At 31.9% G+C, this 25817-nt stretch overlaps 2 protein-coding genes across 4 annotated transcripts; one reads left to right on the top strand and one right to left on the bottom strand.

Annotated features, from left to right (window-relative positions):
- Window positions 1–5: 5 nt before the first annotated feature.
- LOC139489764 (folliculin-like) lies at window positions 6–13992 on the top strand. Of its 2 annotated transcripts, none has more exons than XM_071276574.1 (9): window positions 6–117; window positions 1915–2141; window positions 2731–2874; window positions 5210–5690; window positions 6211–6365; window positions 7014–7127; window positions 9031–9274; window positions 10556–10658; window positions 13212–13992. In XM_071276574.1, the coding sequence occupies exons 2-9, from the start codon at window positions 1950–1952 to the stop codon at window positions 13393–13395; spliced, it is 1617 nt and encodes a 538-aa protein (XP_071132675.1). In that variant the 5' UTR covers window positions 6–117; window positions 1915–1949; the 3' UTR covers window positions 13396–13992. The 2 variants fall into 2 exon arrangements, with proteins under 2 accessions (XP_071132675.1, XP_071132676.1); XM_071276575.1 differs by having other exon boundaries at window positions 49–117; window positions 1751–2141.
- Window positions 13993–16761: 2769 nt separating this feature from the next.
- On the bottom strand, window positions 16762–24540 carry LOC139488584 (proline-rich protein HaeIII subfamily 1-like). 2 transcript variants are annotated; one of them, XM_071274306.1, is made up of 7 exons: window positions 24107–24540; window positions 23223–23293; window positions 22607–22664; window positions 21351–21574; window positions 19671–19780; window positions 19418–19634; window positions 16762–18019 (listed from the first exon to the last, which is right to left on the bottom strand). In XM_071274306.1, exons 1-7 carry the CDS (start codon window positions 24440–24442, stop codon window positions 17914–17916), a joined length of 1122 nt encoding a protein of 373 aa, XP_071130407.1. In that variant the 5' UTR covers window positions 24443–24540; the 3' UTR covers window positions 16762–17913. The 2 variants fall into 2 exon arrangements, with proteins under 2 accessions (XP_071130407.1, XP_071130406.1); XM_071274305.1 differs by having other exon boundaries at window positions 19418–19780; window positions 24107–24539.
- Window positions 24541–25817: the final 1277 nt, after the last annotated feature.

Raw genomic sequence — 25817 nt, 5'->3', positions numbered from 1 at the left:
CAATTGTTTAAATGAACGCCAATGAACATTCTTTTGTCAAAATTATTTACTCATTGTCACATGATTCCAATATGGTGAACAAAGTGAAAGTAGAAGTTAAATGAAAACAAGATATTGGTATGTTTACATTGGCAATATGTTTTGTTTATTAGAGCTTAATATGCATTTGCATTAAAAAGGGCTTTCCCACTATAATGTAAGATGTATTCCTAGGTGGCTATTGACTATCAGTACATATTTTGTACTCATTTGGTATGAACTTTCTTTCATTCAGTGATTTGGTTAAGGTTCATGTGGACCCTATGGCTAAAATGGCCGTATTTTCACCTCAAAATTTACTCTGAGTACAGGCAAACCTGTGCATCTGGAAAAGTTTTAAGGCATAGCATGCCCTAGATAAATAGAATTCAAATGCAATGTATGATTTAGAAAATTCATAACTTAACTGGATTTTGCCGTACACTTTTTTTCGTCCCTGCAGAAGATGATAAAATTAACAAACAGTTGAGTTTACCTTGATATGGTCCACTCAGGTACACAGTTTAAATATCCAATTATTGTCAAGTATCTATTGTCCATCTCATGTCCATGTCAAGCAATACAGCTCACTTCAATTATTACCTGTGGGGAAGTTCTCAAACCTGTTTCCCAACTTAGTTTATTTTGGCACCTTCTGGAGGAATGAAAAAAAGTGCACGGCAAAATCCTGGTAAGTTTTTATTTTTCTTAAACATAAAAAATATTTGAAATTTATTTATCTAGGGCATGCCATGCCTGAAATATTTTACAGATGCGCAGATTTGTCTGTACTCAGGGTAAATTTTGAGGTGAAAATATGGCCATTTTAGCCTTAGGGTCCACATGAACCTTAATTAATTTTTAGTTTTTATTTAGATACAAAATTTCATAATTATTTGTTACTGGAATATGAGTCAGGCATTACCTGTAAAAGGGGACGAAGTCTGTATGATTTTTGTTTTTTGTTTTTTTGAAACATTTTTTTACTTCAAAATGGTTAAAAATGACACTGAAATGCTGTAACATTTTGGATTTTGGTTCTGTTGTTAGGGGTTTTAGTTGTCATGTTATGTATGTCATGACGTCATATTCAATGTAAACAAAGAAACGCTATCATCAGGTAATGATTTTTCATATCAAAGAATTATTAAAAATGATATTGGTATTGTATTCCTTCTTATGTTTTACTAGACTGATAAATATATATATTTTGCTCAAAGTCTCCTGACAAAGAGACCGAAAAAAGGACGGAGATTTCTGCGCAAATGCAGGAATTTAAAAAAAGTCTGAAAACAAAAAAGTTAACGATTTTGAATTCATTTAATAGTAGAATGAAATATTAACAGATTTGACTAGTTTAGGGAAATTTCAATTGAATACTTCTTAAAAAAATCATTGAAATACATGTATGTCCCAAATAAATTAAATAAATCATTTCTGAATGTATAGAGCAATGGAAGAATAAAATTATTTGTTTTCTGTGATGAATTATGTCAGATGGAGACTTGAGGAAACCTTGCTAATTTTAGACTGTATGAATAGTCTGTTACAGAAATCACTATATATATAAAGTTCAATGTTTGTCACAGATTGTTTTTTTTTTTTTTTTTTCATATTTAAAATTGATGAAGAGAAGATAAAATTGTAACCATGTCATGCATGTGATCTAAAGTATTGCTCATGGACACAACAACTTTGCTGTCTTTTTTCATTTATTTTTTTTTCCATTAAGATTTGGGTTCTCAAGAGTCAAGACCAAAGAAAGTGAAATAAGTTGCAGTTTACATGATTGTTATTGTCAATAAAGTAGTATTTGAAAAAGCATAAATGTATCCTTTAAGTTTTAAACATTTAAATTGACTTATTTTAAAAGTAAATACTTATGCTCTTTTGTAGATCTACTTCAGAACTGAAAGATTTGTTAAACTATTATGAATGCTATAATAGCACTTTGTCACTTCTGTGAGGGACATGGTCCACAAGTTATGTTTTGTACACAGCCTACACATCCAAAGGAGCAGACAGAATTATCACATGAGGAGGCTGCAGCGTTATTATCCAATCGAGTGAGATCACCATCTGGGGATTCACCGGTATCGTCTAAGTCTGAACATACATGTGAGGTAAATATTTTTAATTTTCACAAAAGTTGAAAAGTTGTAAATTAATTAACAGATACTTTTGAAGTTGTTGTTTTATATATATGAAAAACAGGGAAATTCTGTTGCAAGTTTGAAGATGTATTAATTTGTAGAAAAACATTTCTTAAAACAACAGATTCATGAAAACATTTAAAAAGTGATAATAAGTTTTAAGTCTCTTGTTGTGAGTTGTCTCATTGGCAATAATATCACATCTTTTTTTATATTTAAAATCAAAAACAGTTAAATAATCAAATACCAAGTAAAAGACATGTGCACATCTTTGTTTGAATTAAATTATCCCTTTAAAATGAGAATAATAAGGAGATGTACATGGTGTGGTTGTTAATGAGACAGCTTCCAAACATAATCAAAGGATAAGGATGTTTTAACAACTATATATATATACCGGTAGGTCACCATATGGCCATCAACAATGAACAAAACTTGTACCATAGAGTAATAATTTTTGCATTAAACATTTTTGAGAGTTTTTGTCATACTTAGTCTCTTCTAAAACATTAGATTCCTTTCTATTATTCATTCTTTTGAAATTCTCTTATGTTTCTAGGGTTGTTACTCAGTAAAAACTGGATTTGTTAGCCATGATAATGATGCTCCAATCAGTTATATTAGCAGTAAATACCCTAACCCAACACAGCCTGAAATTTACAGCCTTGTGAGAAATGCATGCTTGAGGAGTCTTAGTGGTGAGGTGAGAGTTGTTTTTTCTAATTGATACAAATATTATCCATTTAAGGGAACTCTACCATAACTAAAATTAAGGAGGCATTTGCTCAGCAGTTTTTAAATGAATTGTGATTTGGGTAACCAGGTCCAGAGAGTGATTTATTTTCTCATATTAAATTTCATGAATTCTAGAGGAAAATCTGTTTGAAAGGTTTTATTTTTGTTTTTTGTTGTCCTTAATACTGAAATTTCCCTAACATGTAATTAATGAGAAAGGATATTTTCACAATTTTATCTTTAACTTGAAGTTAAAGGAAAAAAGTGTATGGGTCATATATATATAGCTTCAATTATTGAGTTCAATGTTTCAAGATTAAAAGAATTAAGATCATCATAAGACTTGTGAGAAAAATTGAAATAACTTTTGTTTGTTGGGTTATGTTTTTCATTCTTAACTAGCTAAAACAACAAATTAAGGCCTGTTAAATTTAGGGCAGATGTCAACAAACAAAATATTCCAAGTCAAACATGTAAAATGTTATAACAAACATTTTGTTAAAAGATCTTATTTGTAGACGATTGCTCTCCAGATGTATGTTTCCTATCCAAAAAATCAATGGAAATTTACCTGTTTTTAAGGTGGTACATGTACCAAACACCTTGACTTATATTAATTTGGCTTGTTTACATTTCAAAAAATTTGAACCAACCAATTTTCAGAAAAATTTCTTTGATTACAGGCTCAAGACCACAATCAATGACGCAGCTTTTCGTTGTCCAATCTAATTATGAATAAAGTTCCTTTAATTAGAGTGTATTTTTTCTTAATTTTTTTCTTTCCCTTCTTCACTCATTTCTTAGTTTTTTTATGGGTGGAAATGACAGCCGAGAGGTGAAATACATTTTTGGATGTTGTATTTTAACTGATTTTGATATGGAAAGAGTGATTAGGCCAGGTGCAAAAAGGTGATATTTACAGTTGTCAGAACATCTCACTACATGTTCATAGGGGTATGAATGTGTATTGGCTAAATTTGTAAGATACTGGACTAGTAGTCTAGTACTGTACTTAAAACACACAAAATATTTGACAAAAAGATTTGGTGCATTGTTTTTAATGAAACAAAACATTATTAAGAACTAATAGAGGAATTTAATTGTGGTCTGTGGCCTAATTACATAGTAATTTGACAAACAATAATGTTGATCATTGAAAAGTTTTATATTTCCTTAATATAACAATAAAATGTGATTAAAACAGTCAGCTGATTTTTACAGAGTTATTTCCCTGTAGTATTATGTACCACCTTAATGATCCTTAATTGCTTTTTGTGGAGAATTAAAATAAGTGACATTTGTGACTTCATGTATAGATGGCAAGTACATATTAAAATTGTTGTGTTATTTCCTTTACATAACTACAGAAGCATATAAGAAATGCATGATTAACTTCCAGACAATTGTATGTACAATTATCCTTAGTGTATAAGGAACAGGGGTGGATCCAGCCATTTTAAAGGGGGGGGGGGGTCCGCAACCCAGGATAAAGGGGGGTTCCAACTATATGTCCCCATTCAAATGCATTGATCGGCAAAAAAAAAGGGGGGGTTCCAACCCCTCGAACCCCCCTGGGTCCGCCAATGAGGAACAACTTAATTCTTCTGTTTTGATATTGAATATGAAGTATTTTACTAAGTACAATACACTAAGATTGATAAAAGTCTGTGAAGATGACATTATTGGCCAAAATTTATTAAAAAGATTGTTATCTCCCCCTGAAACAGACCGAAATTTAAATGTGATAAAATATGCTACATGTACATAATGAACAAATATGCCAATAATTAAAAAGACTAATACTAAAATTATTCTTGATCGAATCATCAATAAATATCTAAGATATTATATTTTTTATCATATCAATGAAAAAATAAAGTTTTGCAAACTCTAAATGGTTTCATTCTTCAAGAATGAAAAATTGCAATGTATTATATTTTTATGCCCCACCTACGATAGTAGAGGGGCATTATGTTTTCTGGTCTGTGCGTCCGTTCGTCCGTTCGTTCGTTCGTTCGTCCGTCCGTCCGTTCGTTCGTCCGTCCGTCTGTCCCGCCTCAGGTTAAAGTTTTTGGTCAAGGTAGTTTTTGATGAAGTTGAAGTCCAATCGACCTCAAACTTGGTACACATGTTCCCTGTGATATGATCTTTCTAATTTTAATGCCAAATTAGAGATTTTACTCCAATTTCACGGTCCAATGAACATAGAAAATGATAGTGCGAGTGGGGCATTCGTGTACTGAGGACACATTCTTGTTCATTCAATTTTAATATGATTGATATTTTTTTCCTTTCCATTTAAGGTATGTCCTGGTAACGAAGGAGCTATTTTCTTTGGTAATGATCAACAAGGACACGTTCTCAGTTATACTTTTCAGTTGAAGGACAATCTTGCTCGTGGTTTCCAACGGAAATATAGTATTATTGTTATGATGATGGATAAAATTTATTTACTTAATTCCTGGCCGTTTCTTGTTCCACATTTAAAACTTTTGATAGAACATTTGCAAGGAAAAGCAGGAAAAGTTTATGAATCGGAACAATCGAAATGTCCACAACGTGCGGTTCGATTAAAGTCCAGTATGGCAGGGAATTTTCTCCAGCAAAGGGGAGGTAATAACCCTGCTAGGTCAATAACGGAACTGACTAAAGATAAAAATATTTTCAAAATTTTACATGTGGCATTTGTTTGGATATTAAAAGCATGTAGTAACAGAATCACAGAGACATTGCTTGAAGGACCACCAACAGAAGATTCTATCATCGACATGGAGAAACAAGAAGGTATTCTGTTAATTCGGCATTCAAAAGCAAACTTGTGATTGATCCTTTAATTTAGATTCTAAAATGAAGAATTGTAGTGAAGACATATGTCTCCCATATACACAAGTGCTATAGAATAATTGTTCCTTAAAATAGTGCTTTGACACTTAAAGTTATGAAATTGAAAAAATGCATGTACACACACTTGCACATGTGTGGTCCCCCTTAAGAAGTAATAAAAAACAAGACAAATGAACTGATAAATGCAATATAGTTCATTGAGCAGTGGCTGATCCAGAAATTTTTTCATAAGTGGGCTTCACTAACTGCCTAAGAGGGGGCCCCGCTCCCGTCATGCTTCAGTGATTCCATATGTCACCAACCAAAACACCCCCCCCCCCCCCCTTCCCTCCTCCCTCCTAAATCTGCTTCTTTTTGAGTTTCAAGTTTTCCTCATCTGTTGACATTTTAACTGTTTTACCTCTTTTATTCTTCTTGTGTTTAAAAATTATCAATAAAAGTGTTTTTTTTTATCTTTTAGAGACAGAAGAGGGTTTCATAAAATTATTTACCAAGCCAGCTAATGAAGTTAGTGATGGGGACACAACTCCGTCAGCAGAGGAAAAGGAGATTGCTGATATCGACACTCCACCATCTGAGCTGGATAGTATACATAACTTAAGACTATTGCTAAAGGTTTGTATATCTTAAAGGTAAAAACACAATTTGTAGACCTTACTCAATATTATGGTACTTTTAATCCGTTAAATAGGTGAAATGTTTAATAATGAACCTTAATCTTAATCTTAATTAGGAAAGTCTTTGGGTAAGGGTTTGTGATTAATTTTGGCATGGAAATAAATTTGAGATATGATCAGATATACTTATACATTGAAAATCATTTTAAATGGAAAAGCAACAATTCCATCTCATATAAAATTAGAATTCAAACAATATCTATATATGTAGGGCTAGTAGATGTAAATTTTTATGATGCATATGAATAACAATCTATCAAAGGAAAAAAATACCTTTTTTTTAATTCTAGTACTAAGAGCAACTGAAAAAAGTAAAATCAACTTTTAAAACACCATTTCAATTTTGGTTTTACTGTTTTATGTTTTCTATACACAACAAATCATTTGAAAAAAGTTAACTTTTTACGCTCAAAATCACCATTGATTTTTTCTCTTTTAGTTGCTCTAACTTGACCTTATACCAGAATGTTCTACCACAGACTAGGTACCTGTCTAAAAATGATATACTCTAGATGCAAAAGTCTTTAACATGAAAGAAATCTATTTTTTATATAATTCTAATTCCAGAATTAATATATTTTTACAGGTACTGGGTGAAGGTAACTTTCATCTTCTGACCCACCATGTTGTCATCGGCAACCAAGTTATCCTACGTGGTTCATACAAAGAAACCATCAAGTTGATTCTTCATGCTTTAATGGTAAGTGTATACATAAAAAACAGGTTTAAAATCAGGTTCAAATCAACATCACATTGAAACATGTGCAAAGATCAACTTTCAAATGTTTGTGGCTTTTTATGCCCCACCTACGATAGTAGAGGGGCATTATGTTTTCTGGTCTGTGGCTCCGTTCGTTCGTTCGTCCGTCCGTTAGTTCGTCCGACTTCAGGTTAAAGTTTTTGGTCAAGGTAGTTTTTGATGAAGCTGAAGTCCAATCAACTTGAAACTTAGTACACTTGTTGCTTATGATATGATCTTTTTAATTTAAAAGCCAAATTAGACTTTTGCCCCAATTTCACGGTCCACTGAATATAGAAAATGAAAGTGGGAGTTTCAGGTTAAAGATTTTGGTCAAGGTAGTTTTTGATGAAGCTGAAGTCCAATCAACTTGAAACTTAGTACACTTGTTGCTTATGATATGATCTTTCTAATTTTAAAGGCCAATTACACTTTTGTCACCAATTTCACGGTCCACTGAACATAGAAAATGAAAATGGGAGTTTCAGGTTAAAGTTTTTGGTCATGGTAGTTTTTGATGAAGTTGAAGTCCAATCAACTTCAAACTTAGTACACACGTTCCCTATGATATGATCTTTCTAATTTTAATGCCAAATTATAGTTTTGCCCCAATTTCACGGTCCACTGAATATAGAAAATGAAAGTGGGAGTTTCAGGTTAAAGATTTTGGTCAAGGTAGTTTTTGATGAAGCTGAAGTCCAATCAACTTGAAACTTAGTACACTTGTTGCTTATGATATGATCTTTCTAATTTTAAAGGCCAATTACACTTTTGTCACCAATTTCACGGTCCACTGAACATAGAAAATGAAAATGGGAGTTTCAGGTTAAAGTTTTTGGTCATGGTAGTTTTTGATGAAGTTGAAGTCCAATCAACTTCAAACTTAGTACACACGTTCCCTATGATATGATCTTTCTAATTTTAATGCCAAATTATAGTTTTGACCCAAATTTCATGGTCCACTGAACATAGAAAATGATAGTGTGAAGTTCAGGTTAAAGTTTTTGGTCAAGGTAGTTTTTGATGAAGTTAAAGTTACATCAACTTGAAACTTAGTACACATGTTCCCTATGATATGATCTTTTTCTAACTATAATTCCAAATTATAATTTTAAACCCAATTTCACGGTCCACTGAACATAGAAAATGATAGTGCGAGTGGGGCATCCGTGTACTATGGACACATTCTTGTTTTGAAATAGTGATTCAGCATTTTTGTAAACTGCGTTTCACCTGGCATTTCTAAATAAATTTCCAAATTGTGTATGAAGTTACCAATATTTATAAATACTAAATGATAGACAAGAAAAAATTGTAGCAAGAAAAAAATAAACAAAAATTATTTATAGATATTAGAAGATGTGGTATGAGTGCCAATGAGACAACTCTCCATCCAAGTCACAGTTTATAAAAGTAAACCATTATAGGTCAAAATATTGTCTTCAACAGGGAGCCTTGGCTCACACCGAACAGCAAGCTATAAAGGGGCACCAAAAATTTACTACTAAAACCTTTCAAAAGGGAAAACCAACAGTCTAATCTATATAGAAAACAAGAAACACTTATGAACCACATCAACAAACAACAACTACTGAACATCAGATTCCTGGCAATTTCCTGACTTAGGACAGGAGCAAACAATTGCAAAAAGTTTTTAATGGTACCAAACCTTCACCCTTACCTGAAACAATAGTGCAACATCACAACATAGAAAGACACCAGTAAAATATCAATTGAAATGGCTTTACTTAATCAAAAGACATATTATAAAAGTGGGCATACACTAAACAAAGAAATTTGATCTATGATACAATATAAATACAAAATCAATAAAATAATATGTTTTTCAATTCAATATTTTCAGATTCTAGTACCTAAGGGTTGCTGTCGACCAATTCTTCACAGTACTGATTACCAGGAGTCATTCCGATGTAACTTCCTGGGACTGACAGCTGATAGTTCTCTACCTAGTCACATATTGACCTCAGAAATGTTTGTGTTATTAGTAGAAATGCACTTGAAAGATGAAAATGACAAGCCTTTAAATGATAATGATTTTGATAAATTTGAATACAGCATGGCAAGTCCTACAAGGTTACTGGAGAAAGGTACATATTTAACAAGGGACATGACAATTTGATAGTACAAATGAAGTGGATTTAAGTGATTAAAGGCAACCATACTACTTTAAACAATGACAAAAACCCTTACCATATAGTCTGCTATAAAAGGCCTTAAAATGAAAAATATGAAACAATGCAACTGAGAAAAATGACTACCCTTTTTATAACAAAACAATTTGATTGAGAAAAAATAATGACCTAATTTATAACAAAACTTAACAAAAACATGAAATGACTACAACCACTGAACTACAGGCTCATGACTTTGGGCTGACACATGCACAATGTGGTTAGACATGTTTGTGAGAGCTCAACCCACCCTTAACTTTTGACATTAGTGTTAAAGCACAACATAAGAACAAACATAAAATTCAGTTGAAAAGGGCTTAACTTGTCAGATCAATACAATGCAGAAAAACATCAAACAAAACAGGCGCGGATCCAGCCATTTTAAAAAGGGGGGTTCCTAACCCAGAGTAAAGGGGGGTTCCAACTATATGCTCCCATTCAAATGCATTGATCGGCCAAAAAAAAGGGGGGGTTCCAACCCCCAGAACCCCCCCTCTGGATCCGTCACTGCAAAAACACAATCTAGACTAGAAATGTTTACATTCCTAACAACAAAATAGATGAACAGATCTGAGTGTACTCACAGCTACTGACAAGCGTAGTAGTTCCAAGCCAAGAAAAACTAAAAGAAAAAAATCAGGCATCTAGTTTCTTACAAAATCAAATATATATTGTTCTTTTTCCCGAGTACTGCTGATTTGAATTTGTATTTTTTAATGGTCAAAGAATCACTACACTAATATGAAAAATACACACCCATTTACAGTTTAGCTGAAATTAACATGGTGACATATCCTATGTTGCTGATATTCTGATTCCACATAGTTTCTTATATAATACCATACCTGTCCATTTATTTAATTGTATGCTGTTAATATATTTAGTAGTTATGACGTTTGGTCATTGGAAAATTTTTCATCATTCTACTATTGTATATTTAAAAAAAGAAATGTAGGGAATCCTTCAATAGACAGCAACCTAACCACACAAATAACCAAAAGTTATATTATTATGTTTTCTCAGAATGAGCTAGTAAAATTTACACACTTCATAATTTTTTGGTGTAGTATGAAATTATGGTAAAATTTCATCTTTAAACTTTGCAATTATCATGATTTATTGACAAAGATAGAAATGTAAATAATATTTAGAAATAACGCAAGTTTTCATTGTTTATAAAAGATTCTCTATTTTTAGCACCAACTGTCTTACAAAAAATAGAACATGCTCTAAAGAATGAAAAATTCTCTAATGGAGTGATGGAGCAATGTTTGATCTGTCTCAAAGAAGAATGGATGAAGTAAGAGATAGAAACTATTCAATTAGGCTCAGAATGTTTTGTATGAAAAATTGTACGATATATAAATTTTTGACATACTGTGGATTCATTATTATTCTTTGGATACCATTTTTTTTGTGAATTTCTTGGATACAGGTGACCCACAAAATTACATGTTCAGCGAATAATAAATGTTCTTAAAGTTTGTATGATGACCTCTGCAAAACCATAAAATTAAATATTTACGAACATGCAAGTTTTTTTTTCGGGTACTCATGAAAATAAATGAATCCACAGTATTTGTTGAAATTTTGCCTTGCAACAGAACTCCAATGTATCCCTGAGAGTTATTGCAAAGATTCTTTATCTTGCTGAGAGGGTGGAGCAGTTCCTAAACCTAGCATCAATTTTAACATTCAAAATTCTGACTGCCAATTGATAATTGATACAATCATAACTCCAGCCAAACGAACACCCAACAGTATCAAGGATTTTACTGCCATAATGGAAGAGGTCCAAGGATGACAGTATTTCTATATCTATATTAACTCTGTGTGTCTGTTGATTGAAAGAAAATTTAAGAAATACTATGTAATAAGAAGGTATAAATGTCTTGGTGACATCCACCTTTTGATACATGTAATAAGCTTCTGAAGTATATTTACTGTGCAGCTCACTTGTTTTATCAGACACTCATATTATACATTGATCCCTACAAAGAATCAGAATCAGTGAAAAATTGTTGAAAAAAAATGCTCCATTCATATGGAAGTAGGAAATTTTCTGTTAAAAAATAAATGTATTTACTTTGTGTCATATATTGAATTTATTTGTTCAGTGTATGTTTACTTGTATTACTATGCCTTTTGAATGAGTTAAGCCATTTCAATTGATATTCTATAGACAGTTTAGTGTGTCTTTCTACATTGTGGTGTTACACTATTGTTTTCAGTAAGGGTGAAGGTTGGTAGCTATATAATGTTTAAACCCGCTGCATTTGTTTGCACCTGTCATTAGTCAGAAACTTGATGTTCAGTAGTTGTCATTTGTTAATGTGGTTCATAAGTGTTGTCATTTGTTAATGTGGTTCACAAGTGTTGTCATTTGTTAATGTGGTTCATAAGTGTTGTCATTTGTTAATGTGGTTCATAAGTGTTGTCATTTGTTAATGTGGTTCATAAGTGTTGTCATTTGTTAATGTGGTTCATAAGTGTTGTCATTTTTGGGGCCCTTTATAGCTTGCTGTTTTGTGTGAGCCAAGGCTCCCTGTTGAAGCCCATACTTTGACCTATATTGATTTACTTTTACAAATTATGACTTGGATGGAGAGTTATCTCATTGGCACTCATACCACATCTTCTTATCTATATCTATTGTAGATTGGATAAGATTTATGTTGCATAAAGCAGTAAGCCATTCAGTCGATTGGAGCTAAATGCAGATGAAGTTCTGAAGCATACATAAATAATGTGGCGGGGTTAAACATGTTAGTGGGATCCCAACCCTCCCCCTAACCTGGGACAGTGGTATAACAGTATATCAAAAGAACGAACTATAAAAATCATATAATTTCTATATAACGGGAAAAAGCTATTAATCTCTTTAAGGGGGCTCGCGGGTATAAATCAAATTTTTTTTTAATATAGGATTTCGTTATATTTTTCTATAAAAGAACTTTATCAATAATGCATAAATAGAAAAAGAAAATAAAAAAATGGGGTCACCATTCATTTAAGCTCACAATCTGCCTTCAAAAGAAGCATACATTTTTGTAAAGGTACTTTTTTTTTTTGAACTAATAGAAGAAATAGAGTTAATATTGAAATAATTTAATTTTGGATGTAACGCATTTTCTGATTGGCTGACGTTATTTTGTTATCAGCTCATAGACATAATTTAGTCATGTGACCATGATGTCATCAACGTTTTTTCATGGTTTTCTACGGTTTAAAATGGAATCTAGAATTAAATTATAAGAAATAATTAATATTTTTTCTGTGTCTATTCGAAATAACATAAAAAATGTGGTGCACACTGTTAAATAACCGGCTACGCACATTATTTAGTGTGCACCAATTTTTTATGTTATTTCTTTATAGACAGAAAAAATATTACAGTCATTCCTTAAATAAAAAAATAACTAAATTACAGAAATTGCTTAAGTTTTACAATCGTTTAGGTTTAGTACGTACAGCTTATTTGAAAAAAAATAATAAGAAATAAAGATCACAGATGAGTTTAGAAAGATATTTCAATTTTAATGCCTAAAGATTGCATTTTTGCACCAAAGGGAGATAATTTGAGCTTTTTCAATGATATATAGATTTTAAAAGTAATCTGGGGCCAAAACAAATTTATTTTTTTTTGGTTGATTTTTGTACCATATGATATAGTAACAACGAATAAAGTAATAAATAAAATTGTAAAAAAAAAATGTTTGAAATTTTGCTGAAATTTTTGTACCCTTGAGCCTCTTTAAGTTGAATTATTTTAGGAAATTAATGAGTAGAGTACAATATATCATCAAAACTGCAAAATGTTATTAAAAAAATAATAAATTCATTTTTTTTTCAGCAAAGTGAAAGTTTTATACAAATTCACAAAGGCAGGAGGGAGTATCTCAGAAGTTGACACACAGAATTTGTTACATGTTGTTGAAGCAAAAGCAGAAGATAAGCCACTACTCCAATTCTGGACATCAGGACTTAGTGTATCCTACAGGAATCACATCCTTACTACATCTAAAGCTCAACACTAACATGCTACCTCTCTGTTAAAAATATGTGGTCTTCTTCTTTTTCTTTATATGGGAGTAAACTCCTAGGTAGGAGTGAAAAAACTTCCCGGAAGTGCTGAGGGTCATGAGTTTGAACCCTGCTTTGGTCAAACAAAAGACCTTTTAAAATAATATAAGTATTTCCTGCTTATCTGATAAGCATACAGCTTTAGGAAGTAAGAATAAAGACTGGTCGGCTCAGAGTCAAAATAATGAGTCTGTGTAGAGTGAAATGTCCTCCTGTGAACTACCTCTGTGTGTAGGTCTTGTTCAATCTCAGCAAGGTTAATATTCATAGTACATTTACATGTTCTAATTCTGAATATGCATTTAATTATCCACTGAATATGCATTTAATTATCCACTGGAAGATAAACAGCCATACATCATTAACATACTTTTCTAGCTTAAAGAATTTGTCTGATTTTAATAGCAGATATTTATTAAAATGTTCATAAAGAAAACTGCAGCAGAAAGTCAATGCTATCTCCTAATTAAAACAAAGACTTAACCAGTTTATATTTTTGTTAGTTTATATTTTGTGCAATATAGATTGTTATAAATAAATGTTATGCCTTATTGTCTTTTTTATCATCTTATTAGACATAAATATATTGACAATATTTGATGCTGCAGCTACAGACAAAAAAAATTGTATTTACTCTTGCAACTTTCTTAAATATTGTCAAACAGCATAAGGGATTTTCTCATTGCTGTAGGCTGTACAGTGACCTTTAGTTGTTAACTAATATGTCATTTCATCTCTGGTGGAGAGTTGTCTCATTAGCAATCATATCACATCTTCCTATTTTTGGGTAAAGATTGCATGTTACTGACTTGATATTTTTAAACATTTTCCAAGGCTTGCCACTACCATTTTGAAATATTATATAGTGCATTGATCCTAACATTCTATACATCCTATCCATGAACATTTTCAGAAATTTACCAGTGTAATATATGCTTAGATATTCATATCACAAAACTGTTACACTTTTCAAGAAATTACATAAATTTTGCAAGGTGCTGCAGGAATCTAATATCTATTCTAAAAATGTAAATAATGTCATTGTTAAAGTATCTTAAAAATTGGAGTTATCTCCCATGGCTCAGAATTGTAGTTAAATCAACTACAACCAATGCTTTTACTCACAATGCAATAATTGGTTTTACTTTCCACTGATAAATTAATGCAATCTTTACACTTCAGTGCTTACAAGCACTTTGATTATATTAATGTATCTCACATCTCAAAAAAAAAAACCAGATAAATCTTGATGCCTGATTTGTTGTAGTTTTGCTTCAACCTATGTCATAGAATGAAAATCTTATAGAAACGGTGGTGAAATCAATTTGCATAGAGATTTAAGATTCAGAAGGTAAAGACCTAGATACTTTATATTTCTTTTATGATTCAATATATAACAAAGTTTCTAAACCAGCATATATTCATTATCTGATACAGAATTCACTTCTCCTTAACTTCATTTTGATGGTTCATTGGTCTATGTTAAGTTTATGTGAACAGGATTTTTTTCAGAAACTGTAAGCAGTAGGTCAGCTATATTTGGTGTATGGGATGATTGTAAGAGGTACATGTCTGTTTGGCCTCGACTTAAATTTACATGCCTCATCCACCAACAATAAGTTTTTTGAGGTATTCAGATATACAAGTAAAAAGCCATGTATATTTGGTGTATAGCATAATAGGTATATGTCGGCCTGACAGGGTTCATCTGACCTTGAACTTATTTTTTTCAAGGTTCATTCGGCAATTATTTTTTTTGTGGTAATGTTGGTTTTTCAGATACCATTAGCAGGAAGTCAACTCTATATTTTGTGAATGGAATTGTTAGGTGTACATGTCTGTCTGGTAGAGCTCATATGACCTTGACTTCATTTTAAAGGATCTTGGAAATGTTAAATAGTCAAATCTTGATCTTTAAATCTTTGGACACATAATTTAATCACAATTATTAAGACATCTGGGCCTGTACATTCTTAATAAAAAAGCAGATGCGGTATGATTGCAAATGAGACAACTCTTTAAAGAGACCAAATGACACAGAAATTAACAACTATAGGTCACTGTACAGCCTTCAACAATGAGCAAAGCCCATACTGCAGTTAGCTATAAAACAAATGTGCCTGTGGCCCTGTGCACTCTTGTTTGGTCATTGGATTGCAGTTTCATTGATATTTTAGTTTCAAGTCAGTTTGGTTGTAGATGATTTAGCTGAAGATGGATTAATTTGTGTTTAATACCACTTTCAGCACTTTTGTGCTATATTGTGGCTGTCAGGTTTTATTGGTGGAGTGCCCAGAGAGAACCACTAACCTTTGGTAGGGAAACTGACAATCCTAATCAATTAAGAATGAGTTGAGCACATGTGTTAGATCCAACTCACAATCACAGTATTTCAGTAGTTTGACTTGTTAAACTGCTCCACCACTTTTAGAGAAAAGGTATCAAAACCTTTACATGATGTCATGAAAATCAAAAAGATTAAATAGAGAACAGAAAATGTGATAACATATATTTAGATTAGACCGTTGGTTTTCTAGTTTGAATGGTTTTACACTACTAATTTTTTTGGATACTTTATAGTTTGCTCACTGGTGTGAGCCAAGGCTCTGTGTTGAAAGCCGTACCTTGACCTATAATGGTAACTTATAAATTGTTACTTGGATAGAGAGTTATCTCATTGTCATTCATACCACATCTTCCTATATCTATATAAGATACTTTAAGTTATCACGATGATCACAATTCATTGATTGAAGCTTATTAGTAGATAATTCTTGATTTCTTGTGAAATAATCAGCAATGAATTTGGTAGATAAGAAGACTACAAAAGACCCAAAATTGAAAGACTTCTCATTTTTGAGTTTTTCGGTTGTTGTCACATTTATTTATATCCCACATCTCCTATTTATACATAACATCTTTTAGTGAATGCAACTGGGAAACATTCAAGACAATGGATGTAGCAATTAATATACCGGAGAAGACAAAAGGGACTGTTTAATTCAAGTTATCTGAATAAGCAGTTTCAGCATCTAATTCGATTGTAAATACGCCAAAAGGAAAATAAGATTAACGCTTTTGATTGAATTCCATCGGTGTGGTCATTATAAAACTGTAACAGTTATTTTCAGTGTAGGCTTTTGAACATACTACCCAGAATGCATTAGATTCTGAAACAACTAATCACAACTGTTGCTTTCGTCTTTTCTAAAACCCTCTTCATAAGTATCATGTAACCAATCAAATTAAATGGTGTAAAAATCGACAGTATTGATTGAAAATCTATATTCTCTCATAATGGAAATGAAATACAAACAATATTTCCATAACATATTTATTAAGAGTATAAATTCAATTTCTATTTTACATCTCATATTTTTTATTGATACATATAACTGCTCCATATCAAGTTCAGTGATTACAATGGTCAGGAAATTGTACATATTATTTAAATTTCTGAATTAAATTTGTTTTGTAATACACTAGGGTGTTAAAAAATTGTAAAACTAAAAAAAAAGTCCCCCCCCCCTTTTTAAATGATAATTGCACTAAAATAACTTGTATAACCAAATTAAAATGTTTTAAAACAAGAATGTGTCCTCAGTACACGAATGCCCCACTCGCACTATCATTTTCTATGTTCAGTGGACCGTGAAATTGGGGTAAAATCTCTAATTTGGCATTAAAATTAGAAAGATCATATCATAGGGAACATGTGTACCAAGTTTGAAGTCGATTGGACTTCAACTTCATCAAAAACTACCTCGACCAAAAACTTTAACCTGAAGCGGGACAGACGGACGAACGGACGGACGGACGAACGGACGCACAGACCAGAAAACATAATGCCCCTCTACTATCGTAGGTGGGGCATAAAAATATCTGAAATTAATCATGGAATTGATTATTAAATGATTTACTATATACAAAATGTTTTATTGATTACATGTATTATGTACCATGTATATGTGAAAATCCAGTGATTATATTTGTCGGGAATTTGTAAGTAAAATTCTAAGTTTGTTGATGCTTATTATAAATTTGACACTAGGTAACGCTCATAGTTTATGCATGAAATTGATTATTAAAATGATTTGACTATATACAAAATGAATGGCACAAATTACAAAAATCACAACCTGTGCGTTTGTAGGAATGTTTATCTTTATATGATAATATATAAAACTAGATTACAAAAGTTTCAATTGTAAACATACAGCTTATATTCTTTTGAGTAGCAGGTAAAACTTAAATTAAAAAAAATAATTATAAATCTAAATCAAAATAAAAAAAAAAATAAAAAAAATATTTAAATTTCACAACACTGTTTCTTTTGAGTGTTTACAATTGCTTAAATGTGATTAATTCAAAAGCTTTACAAAACTATTAATAACAGCATTAAGAATTTATCAACAGTTCTAAAATAAGAAATAAAATAATGCAGATCTATTTAGTATGTAATTATGTGTTGACTATAATATTGACTCAGATGATACATCGGCACTGTCACTGAACACCACAGAATCTGCTGGAGGTACTGGAGGTCGTGGTCCTACTTGTGGCAAGGGAGGCTTTTCTCTGAAATATACCATTACCATTAAGTTAGTATGTAACACTACAGGGAGATAACTCTGTATAAATCAGGCTCAGAGAGGCTAGTTCAATACTTTCTCAAAATATAGCATTTTATTAATATTAAGTTAGTACATGTACATATCACTACAAGGAGATAACTGTATAAATCAGACTCAGAGAGGCTAGATTAATACTTTCTCAAATGTATACACTTGTATTAAAAGACTCTCAAACAGGTAAACCTACATTATAAATCAAAATACCATTCTTTATAAATATATCTTAAATGTATTGCATTTGTGTTTGATCACTGAATCCTTTTTAAAATTCAGGCCAGTATTTTATATTACCCAGTTTTACCTGGTAAAACCCAAGTTTTCCCAATATTTCCCACTGGGCTGGGAAATACTCATAAACCCTGGTTTTTGTCAACCCACTATAAAGTGTGTCACTGTGTTCAAGTTCTTTGAAATTTTTATATCTTTGTCAAAGGGACACAGTAAATGTTTTGTCAAATTTTATGAAAAATTAAATGAGCCAAACTTATTTTAGATGAGGTGTTTCAGTGACTTAATAAACCAATCTTGTAATATTGATTTGTTTATTAATGTTCTTTCAATTCATACATCATGTTCTTTTGTGTCTACCTCTATATGTGAGCAAAAGAACATATTTTAATTGAAATAAAATTGAGAATGGAAATGGGGAATGTGTCAAAGAGACAACAACCTGACCAACTAAAAAACAACAGCAGAGGGTCACCAACAGGTCTTCAATGTAGCGAGAAATTCCCGCACCCGGAGGCGTCCTTCGGCTGGCCCCTAAACAAATATATACTAGTCCAGTGATAATGAACGACATACTAATTTAAATGTACATAAAACATTTTAATATGAAAATTCACCACCAATGACTGTGAGGTATTTATAGGGAATAACAAAAAGTGACCAGCATTCAATGTGAAAATTCACCACCAAAAATTGTGAGATATTTCAGTGTATGACACAAAATGACCAGCACTTACAGTGAGAACCAGAGGCAGATTTAGGGGGCAGGGGGCCCGCCCCCCCCCCCCCCCCTTTTTGGGAAAAAATTTGGTTGCTAATATAGGGAATCACTGATGCGTGACTGGAGCGGGCCCCCTCTTAGGTCAGTCAGTGGGCCCCTACTTATGAAAATTTCTGGATCCGCCACTGAGAACACCACCAATAATTGTGAGATGTTTCTGAGTAAATCCCACAAAGTGACCAGCATTCATTGTGACATTTTAGAGTATATCACTGCAAAGATACCAGTATTCACTGAATTCACCCACCAAAAATTGAGAGATATTTCAGAATGAATCTTGAACTGTATCACTTTGTGTGTACTGTATAATGTTTGTGATTTATATAAACTTACATCAGAGGTTCACCAGCTTCAACCACTTTCTCAGGTCTACGCCGGTCACGATCATCATCATATCTCCTACGATCTTCTTGACGTCTCCTTTCACCATCCCTAGGATCCCTTCTCCTGTCTGGATCCCTGGGATCTCTTGGGGGTCCTCTAGGAGGCCCTCTCCTCTCTGGATCTCTTGGAGGTCCTCTTCGATCTGGATCTCTGGGGTCTCTTGGAGGTCCTCTTCTATCTGGATCATTGGGGTCTCTTGGAGGTCCTCTTCTATCTGGATCATTGGGATCTCTTGGCCCTCTTGGAGGGCCTCGAGGTGGACCTCTTCTGTCTCTGTCATCTCCATATCTATCACCAGGAGGGCCTCTGCGTCTGAAATTTGTCAGGGATTACCATAAATTATTTCTATTTCAAATAGTTATTTACAAAAATTTACTTTATATCTGTTGGCTAAATACAGCAGCATTTTAGAACAAGACATAAGTACATTGTCTGAACAAATAATGGTGATGTCTTTTGACACTATTTATATACATTTTGTGAGTTACATTTTCCAAAAGAATTGAGTTAATACATTTGAATAGAAAAAAATTATGAAAAAAATACTAACAGCCTCTAAAATATTTGTAAAAAAAATCAAAATGAATTCTTTGTAACAAGTGAATCCATTCACAGCTTGAGTATATGTTATAATTTTGACAATTTATTCTAGAGATTTCAATATGATGTTCCAAGTTAGAGTTCAAATAGTAACGTCTAATTGTTTATTTTATAAACAAAACAAAAACTTTAAGGGGAGATAATTGTATTCTTGTAAAAGAAAATGCATCAAATAATAGGTTAAGTGTATTGTTCTTATTTAATGCATTTTCTTTTAAAAGAAAAGAAATATCTCCCCTCGAAGTTTTTTTTTTGTACAATAATATTTTATATTTCACATTTTACTGACAGCTGTACATTTTGAGGTTGAACCATCAAGCACTAGAACCTTATCATTGTTAACATAAATAAAGATTCTTGGATGGAGAGTTGAATCATTGGCACTCATACATATCTATTATATACTGATGTAAATTATTAATTTATCAAATGGTATTTAAGGGTTCATTTTTTCCTGTCTTGTTATATGGTTTTTTTTTGTTGTTTTTTTAAATAATTGTTACTGCAAAATTATATATTGAAGGAAAATGTCTTCTATTTCTAAATTTTTTATTGGTGGAGGAAGCTGGAGTGCTGTGAGAAAACCAAAAGCCATCAAAAGGAAAACTGACAATCCTAGTCAATTAAGGTGGTACCTAACACTACAGGGAGATAACTCTGTAAAATCAGCTAAACGTTTTAATTACGTTGTGTTGTTAAAGGTATATTAAGCTTCTCAATGATCAAAATAAGAGTTTGTCAAACTGCTATATAACCAGTGTAATTTTTCTGATAAAACGGTTGGTTCAAATTTTTTGAAATTTTTATATTTTTGTAAAAGGGTCAAAGTAAATATTTTGTCAAAATTTTAAGAAAATTAAACGAGCCAAATTAATTTTAGTTAAAGTGTTAGGTACCACCTTAAGATTGGAGATTGCACACACATGACAGTGTTTGAACTCACAACCTCAGTGTTGACTAGCTAGTGATTACAGTAGTTATTATCGTGCTATTTTGAATTTCATTATTAAAGCTGGAAGTGCTTAGAAAGGAGAAGGTACATGTATCATCAGACAACTTTTTGAGCTCCTTAAAGTCCAAAATTGAAAAAAGTACCGTTACAATGTATGTATTGTATCTACAAGATGTGTTTTTTGGTCCCTTAAAGTCCAAAATTGGAATTGTATTTTCAATGTACAAGATGTGTTCATAAAACATAAGTTAGAGAGATCTTAGTTATTATAGTCTATACTTCAAAAATAATTGTTTTCTAAGAATATTCTGTCTAACAAATACGTTGTACCTGTCATCTGGTCCCGAAGGTCTATTTCTATCTTCTCTATATCTATCACCAGGTGGACCTCTAGGTTTATCTCCTCTAGACCTATCCTCTTCCCTATTTCTGGGTGGACCTCTCCTATCTGGTCTCTCTGAATATTGAGGAGGTGGACCCCGAGGATCAGTTTTGTATCCACGATTGTCGTAACCATCATTGAGAGGTCTTCCATATTTATCATTTTTGGCAGTCTACAAGAGAGTAAAAAATACACTAGTACTAAGTGTTTCTCTTTATTTATATAGATTAGACCATCTGTTTTCCCATTTGTATGGCTTTACACTACATGTATATAAAGCAAGTCATTTTTGGGGCCCTTTGTAGCTTGCAGTTTGGTGCATTGTGGTGCGAGCTAAGATTCCGCGTTGAAGGCCGTACTTTGACCTATAATGGTTTTCTTTTACAAATTGTGACTTGGATAGAGAGTTGTCTCAATGGCACTCATACCACTTCCTCTTATATTTATGAATATGCAAATAAATTATTATTTATCTTGTTAGAAGTATTTTTTACATCATGCAACAATTAAGTCATATTTCCTGCTTACATAAGTAATTACAATTACAGTTACATGGTAAATCCTTGAAAAGACCATAACAGGAGATTAATTGTGAAATCAACATTATTTGTTTTGTTCTTTTTACAAACTGGTATGTTGAAAGATAAAGCAAGGGTGTGTTTTAATGGTTAACAAAATATATTACATGTAGTTTAATGTATTTGCATGCGTAAATTCCACTTGGTCATTGAAAAAGCATGTTGCTACACAGTGAATGATATATACATGTAAGTAAATCGTTTTCTCCATTTAATGTAAAAACAGTTTCTCACATTCCCAAACTTGTAAATTTATACCAGTTCTACTATACCCTACATATTTGAGCATGAAAAAAAAGGCCACTTTCGTTTAATAGCCCTGTCAAGAAATTGTGTTTTTTTCTTATATACATGTAAAAATGCAATGCACTATTTACTTTTCTTTAAAAATTTTAAATTGTAAATAACTTTATGGTATTGTAACATTTATCATCAGCTTTTGTCATCATTTCGAAATTTCTGCTTCAGGTCTTGATTTGATTGGATGTGATGTTTTTTATTTTCTGTATACATTTGTTGAATTTTGTTCATGTATAGTAGAGTTTCTCCCTCATCTAAAGTATTCTTTAACACCCTGCTCCTAAGTAATGGTAGAAAACACTGTTACTACAGAGGTCTTTACTTACATAAGTAGCTAATGGTTTGAAACTGTCATGTGGTGTTGTACCAGACTTCAACTGTTCTCTGGAGAGAAAAATAAAATAAAATTACAAATTATAACATTATTTTGAACCTTGCACAACATTATCCATATATAACTCTGTATTCATGTAATTACATAGCAAGAATGGCAGAGTACATGTAGATACAATTGCCCGTGACGGATACATTGCATACATGAATGTTGTTTACCCTTTATTTGCTGCAAACACAATCGAGACAATAGTTTTCTGGAATGTTTAAATTACAAATAATTCAAAGAAACAATATCAAAAAACATCCTTACAAATTCAATCTGTTATTAGCAGGTTTGTGTTACGCAATCTTTAGTTGTTGTTTTTTTTTGTTTTTTTTTTATTGCCCCTTAGTATTATACTTTTATTTGCCTTTTTTTTCTAAATGATTTCAGCAGACGTGAATTGACATGCCACTTGTGGTGATTAAATGCTCATATTACAATACTCAATAATTCTGATAAGATTTAAATATCTACAAATATTTTATTGTGTTGATAGGTTGTTGTCTCAGTGACCTTGACCCACTATTTCTCCTTTTATACATACTTGCATGAAGAAAACTTACTTTGTTTCATGCTCATAATTAAGCCTGCTTTTATGTGTAACAGCAACTCCATAATCTCCTATAGGTCGAAACTGAAGAAAGAAAATATGATTTATTTCTTATGGACAGTCACACAGCATTTCCATAGACTTAACCTTACATAACACATGTAAAACAGAAATAAATATTTGAAATAAATCTAATAAAATCCTGGAACAACTATTGGTTTTAAAGGGCTTACAAAAACCATAGATTTATAAACCCATATATACATCTGTGGAATAACACTGGAATAACACAATACATTTGGAATGAAACAGACCATGCATTGTACCTATAGAGGCTAAGAGCTGGTTGTTAAAGTTTGAAGATAATTGTCTGGAAGAAATTTAATGTATGAGGGATTTTGTAGACTTAATTGTAATGGTGGTACTTTCATGACAAATTACGATAAAAAATCTTGCAAAATGACGTCGACTGTGCTTGACCATAAAATGAACATGTACGTTCTTTTAAACAATAAAAAATTGACTGATTTTGGCGCATCAAATTAAATATTTCTTCTTCTTTAGTTACAGAAAACCATCAACATTTTGAAGATTACTTTCTGGCGCATGCCTGATTGAGGTTGCTTTTTAAAATTTATTTCAATTTTTCTTTATTTTTAAGCTTTACAATTTTTATTGAACTTTTCCATAAATGAAGCTAACAATAATTATTTATGATGTCTAAAGAATCACAAAAAGGATATTTTGATTAAACAGTAAAATTTTAAGCAATTTGACGCAAACAGTACCAGAGAATGACCGTTTGAGGCCTGACAGGAAAGGACATTGTACAATCCTTGAGCACGTATGTGCAATGTTACTTAAATATTTGAAAGATTTTTGTTTATGTAAACTTACAACAAGTCCTCTCCTGTATTTGTTGGTTCTCCTAAGTGCTACGAGAACCATGTAGGTTCCCATTCCAACACACAACAGAAAAAAGACAATAAATGCTGGCCCCAAGAACTGGTCATTCCAGCTAATGAGATAAACGTGTCTATGTCGTAAGGTGATCACTAAAACACCGATCACACCCAATATTAAACCACCTAAATAAAACATTGCGGCCAGGAACATTGGAAAGCGACCTGGGCCCAAGTTGAGCCCATTCAGCTCATTTTTTATTTGATTTTGGACCCTTGCGTGGTAGGCCACCACGGTGTCCTTGTCTATTTCACGTTCTTTCTTTATCATCTTGCTTATTTTTTAGTCTTTTCTGGTCCTACATAGTTCAAAACAACTTTCGAAAACACTTCCGCTATTTGTCATAGCCCACAATGCTAATTTACCTGTCTCACCTGTAGGCATGCGCATCCATGGTTAACCTTTCCGATGTTACAGGTGTCGAAAGAGTTAAGGAAAGATAATGACACTATTAGAAACCAGTATAAAAAAGTGCACAGCGCACACTATTTGAATATGAATATTTTTCAAATTTTAGTAATAGAATCTCTTGAATGTATTATATGTCTCTGGTAATAACAAATACAAATATTTTCAAATACAACTATTTTATTGGCACAAACTCAATTACAATAATTGGCAACTAGTATAAAAATAGTAATGATGCAGCAATTAAACGATATATACTACATAGCATATCATTGGGCACATTTTGAACAATGAAATGTGCAGTTATAAATATCAATATATCATAGGTTAATTTGTAAGAATAGACTACTGACATAAGTATATTGTATGTTATAGCTTCAAATTGTTCATATTACTCATTTATAAGGACATGTTTCCTTAATTCAAATGATTGATTAATAAAAGATGATATTAATCCAGAGACATATATATATATGTCATATATACACATGTGTATATATGTCTCTGATTAATCTAAGTGTTTTTCTACACTTGTTAAAAGCCTATTAACAGAGACATATGGGTCATTTTCAAAAAATGTCGAATTTTGAAATTGAAAAAATTATTAAAAGTTACTTATTCAAACAACCCTCTACATAAGCAAATCAAAACAAACAGTACTTTAAGAACAACATATTAAAAGATGCAATCTTAATGATGTCATACAAGAATATGATGAAACATTTTTTGATCGGTGATACATTATTTTGTCTATCCTGTTACCATTTTCAAAAGAAATTTTGGGTTATTAAGAAAAGGTTTAGATAAAATGTTAAGCTTGTTTTACGTAGTCAATTAGATGGTTTTAAAGAGAATACTTCTATATATATTCATTCTGTAATATAATAGATTATTTGCCAATTTTCCAGGTTGTACTGAAAAATGCCTCTAAAAATTGGTTTTCAAAGGTTGTAAAAATTACCACCAGTAATGCAAGTCTAAGATAGCAATTTATATTGTTCGGCATTTTTTCACCCTTTCAAATAAACCCAACATCAAGTAAATCCCTCATAAGTTAGTTTACTTTTCTCTTTATTTCGATGGTAACAGGAACGTACGTTTCTGATATATCACTATACAAAAGTCTATCCTGTTACCTTTTTGTCTATCCTGTTACCGATAACAGTTTTGCACTTGCGAATGCTTAATTGGGAATATTAAGACGTTATAACCTTAAGATGAGTTCGAACAACGAAAT

Source organism: Mytilus edulis, chromosome 9, assembly GCF_963676685.1.
Source record: "Mytilus edulis chromosome 9, xbMytEdul2.2, whole genome shotgun sequence".
Classification (NCBI taxonomy): domain Eukaryota; kingdom Metazoa; phylum Mollusca; class Bivalvia; order Mytilida; family Mytilidae; genus Mytilus; species Mytilus edulis.
The sequence above is the reverse complement of the archived record's forward strand: the minus strand, read 5'-3'. Positions and strand labels throughout refer to the sequence as shown.

What these genes read in the sequence shown, in the direction of transcription:
- LOC139489764 (XM_071276574.1), top strand. Translation starts at nt 1,950, where the DNA reads ATGAATGCTATAATAGCACTTTGTCACTTCTGTGAGGGACATGGTCCA. An exon ending in TGATTCTTCATGCTTTAATG is followed by an intron (nt 7,128 to 9,030) that starts GTAAGTGTATAC and finishes CAATATTTTCAG; the next exon opens with ATTCTAGTACCTAAGGGTTG. An exon ending in CTCAAAGAAGAATGGATGAA is followed by an intron (nt 10,659 to 13,211) that starts GTAAGAGATAGA and finishes TTTTTTTTTCAG; the next exon opens with CAAAGTGAAAGTTTTATACA.
- LOC139488584 (XM_071274305.1), bottom strand. Translation starts at nt 24,442, where the DNA reads ATGATAAAGAAAGAACGTGAAATAGACAAGGACACCGTGGTGGCCTAC. An exon ending in AATACAGGAGAGGACTTGTT is followed by an intron (nt 23,294 to 24,106) that starts GTAAGTTTACAT and finishes TTCTTTCTTCAG; the next exon opens with TTTCGACCTATAGGAGATTA. An exon ending in GAAGCTGGTGAACCTCTGAT is followed by an intron (nt 18,020 to 19,417) that starts GTAAGTTTATAT and finishes GGTATATTTCAG; the next exon opens with AGAAAAGCCTCCCTTGCCAC.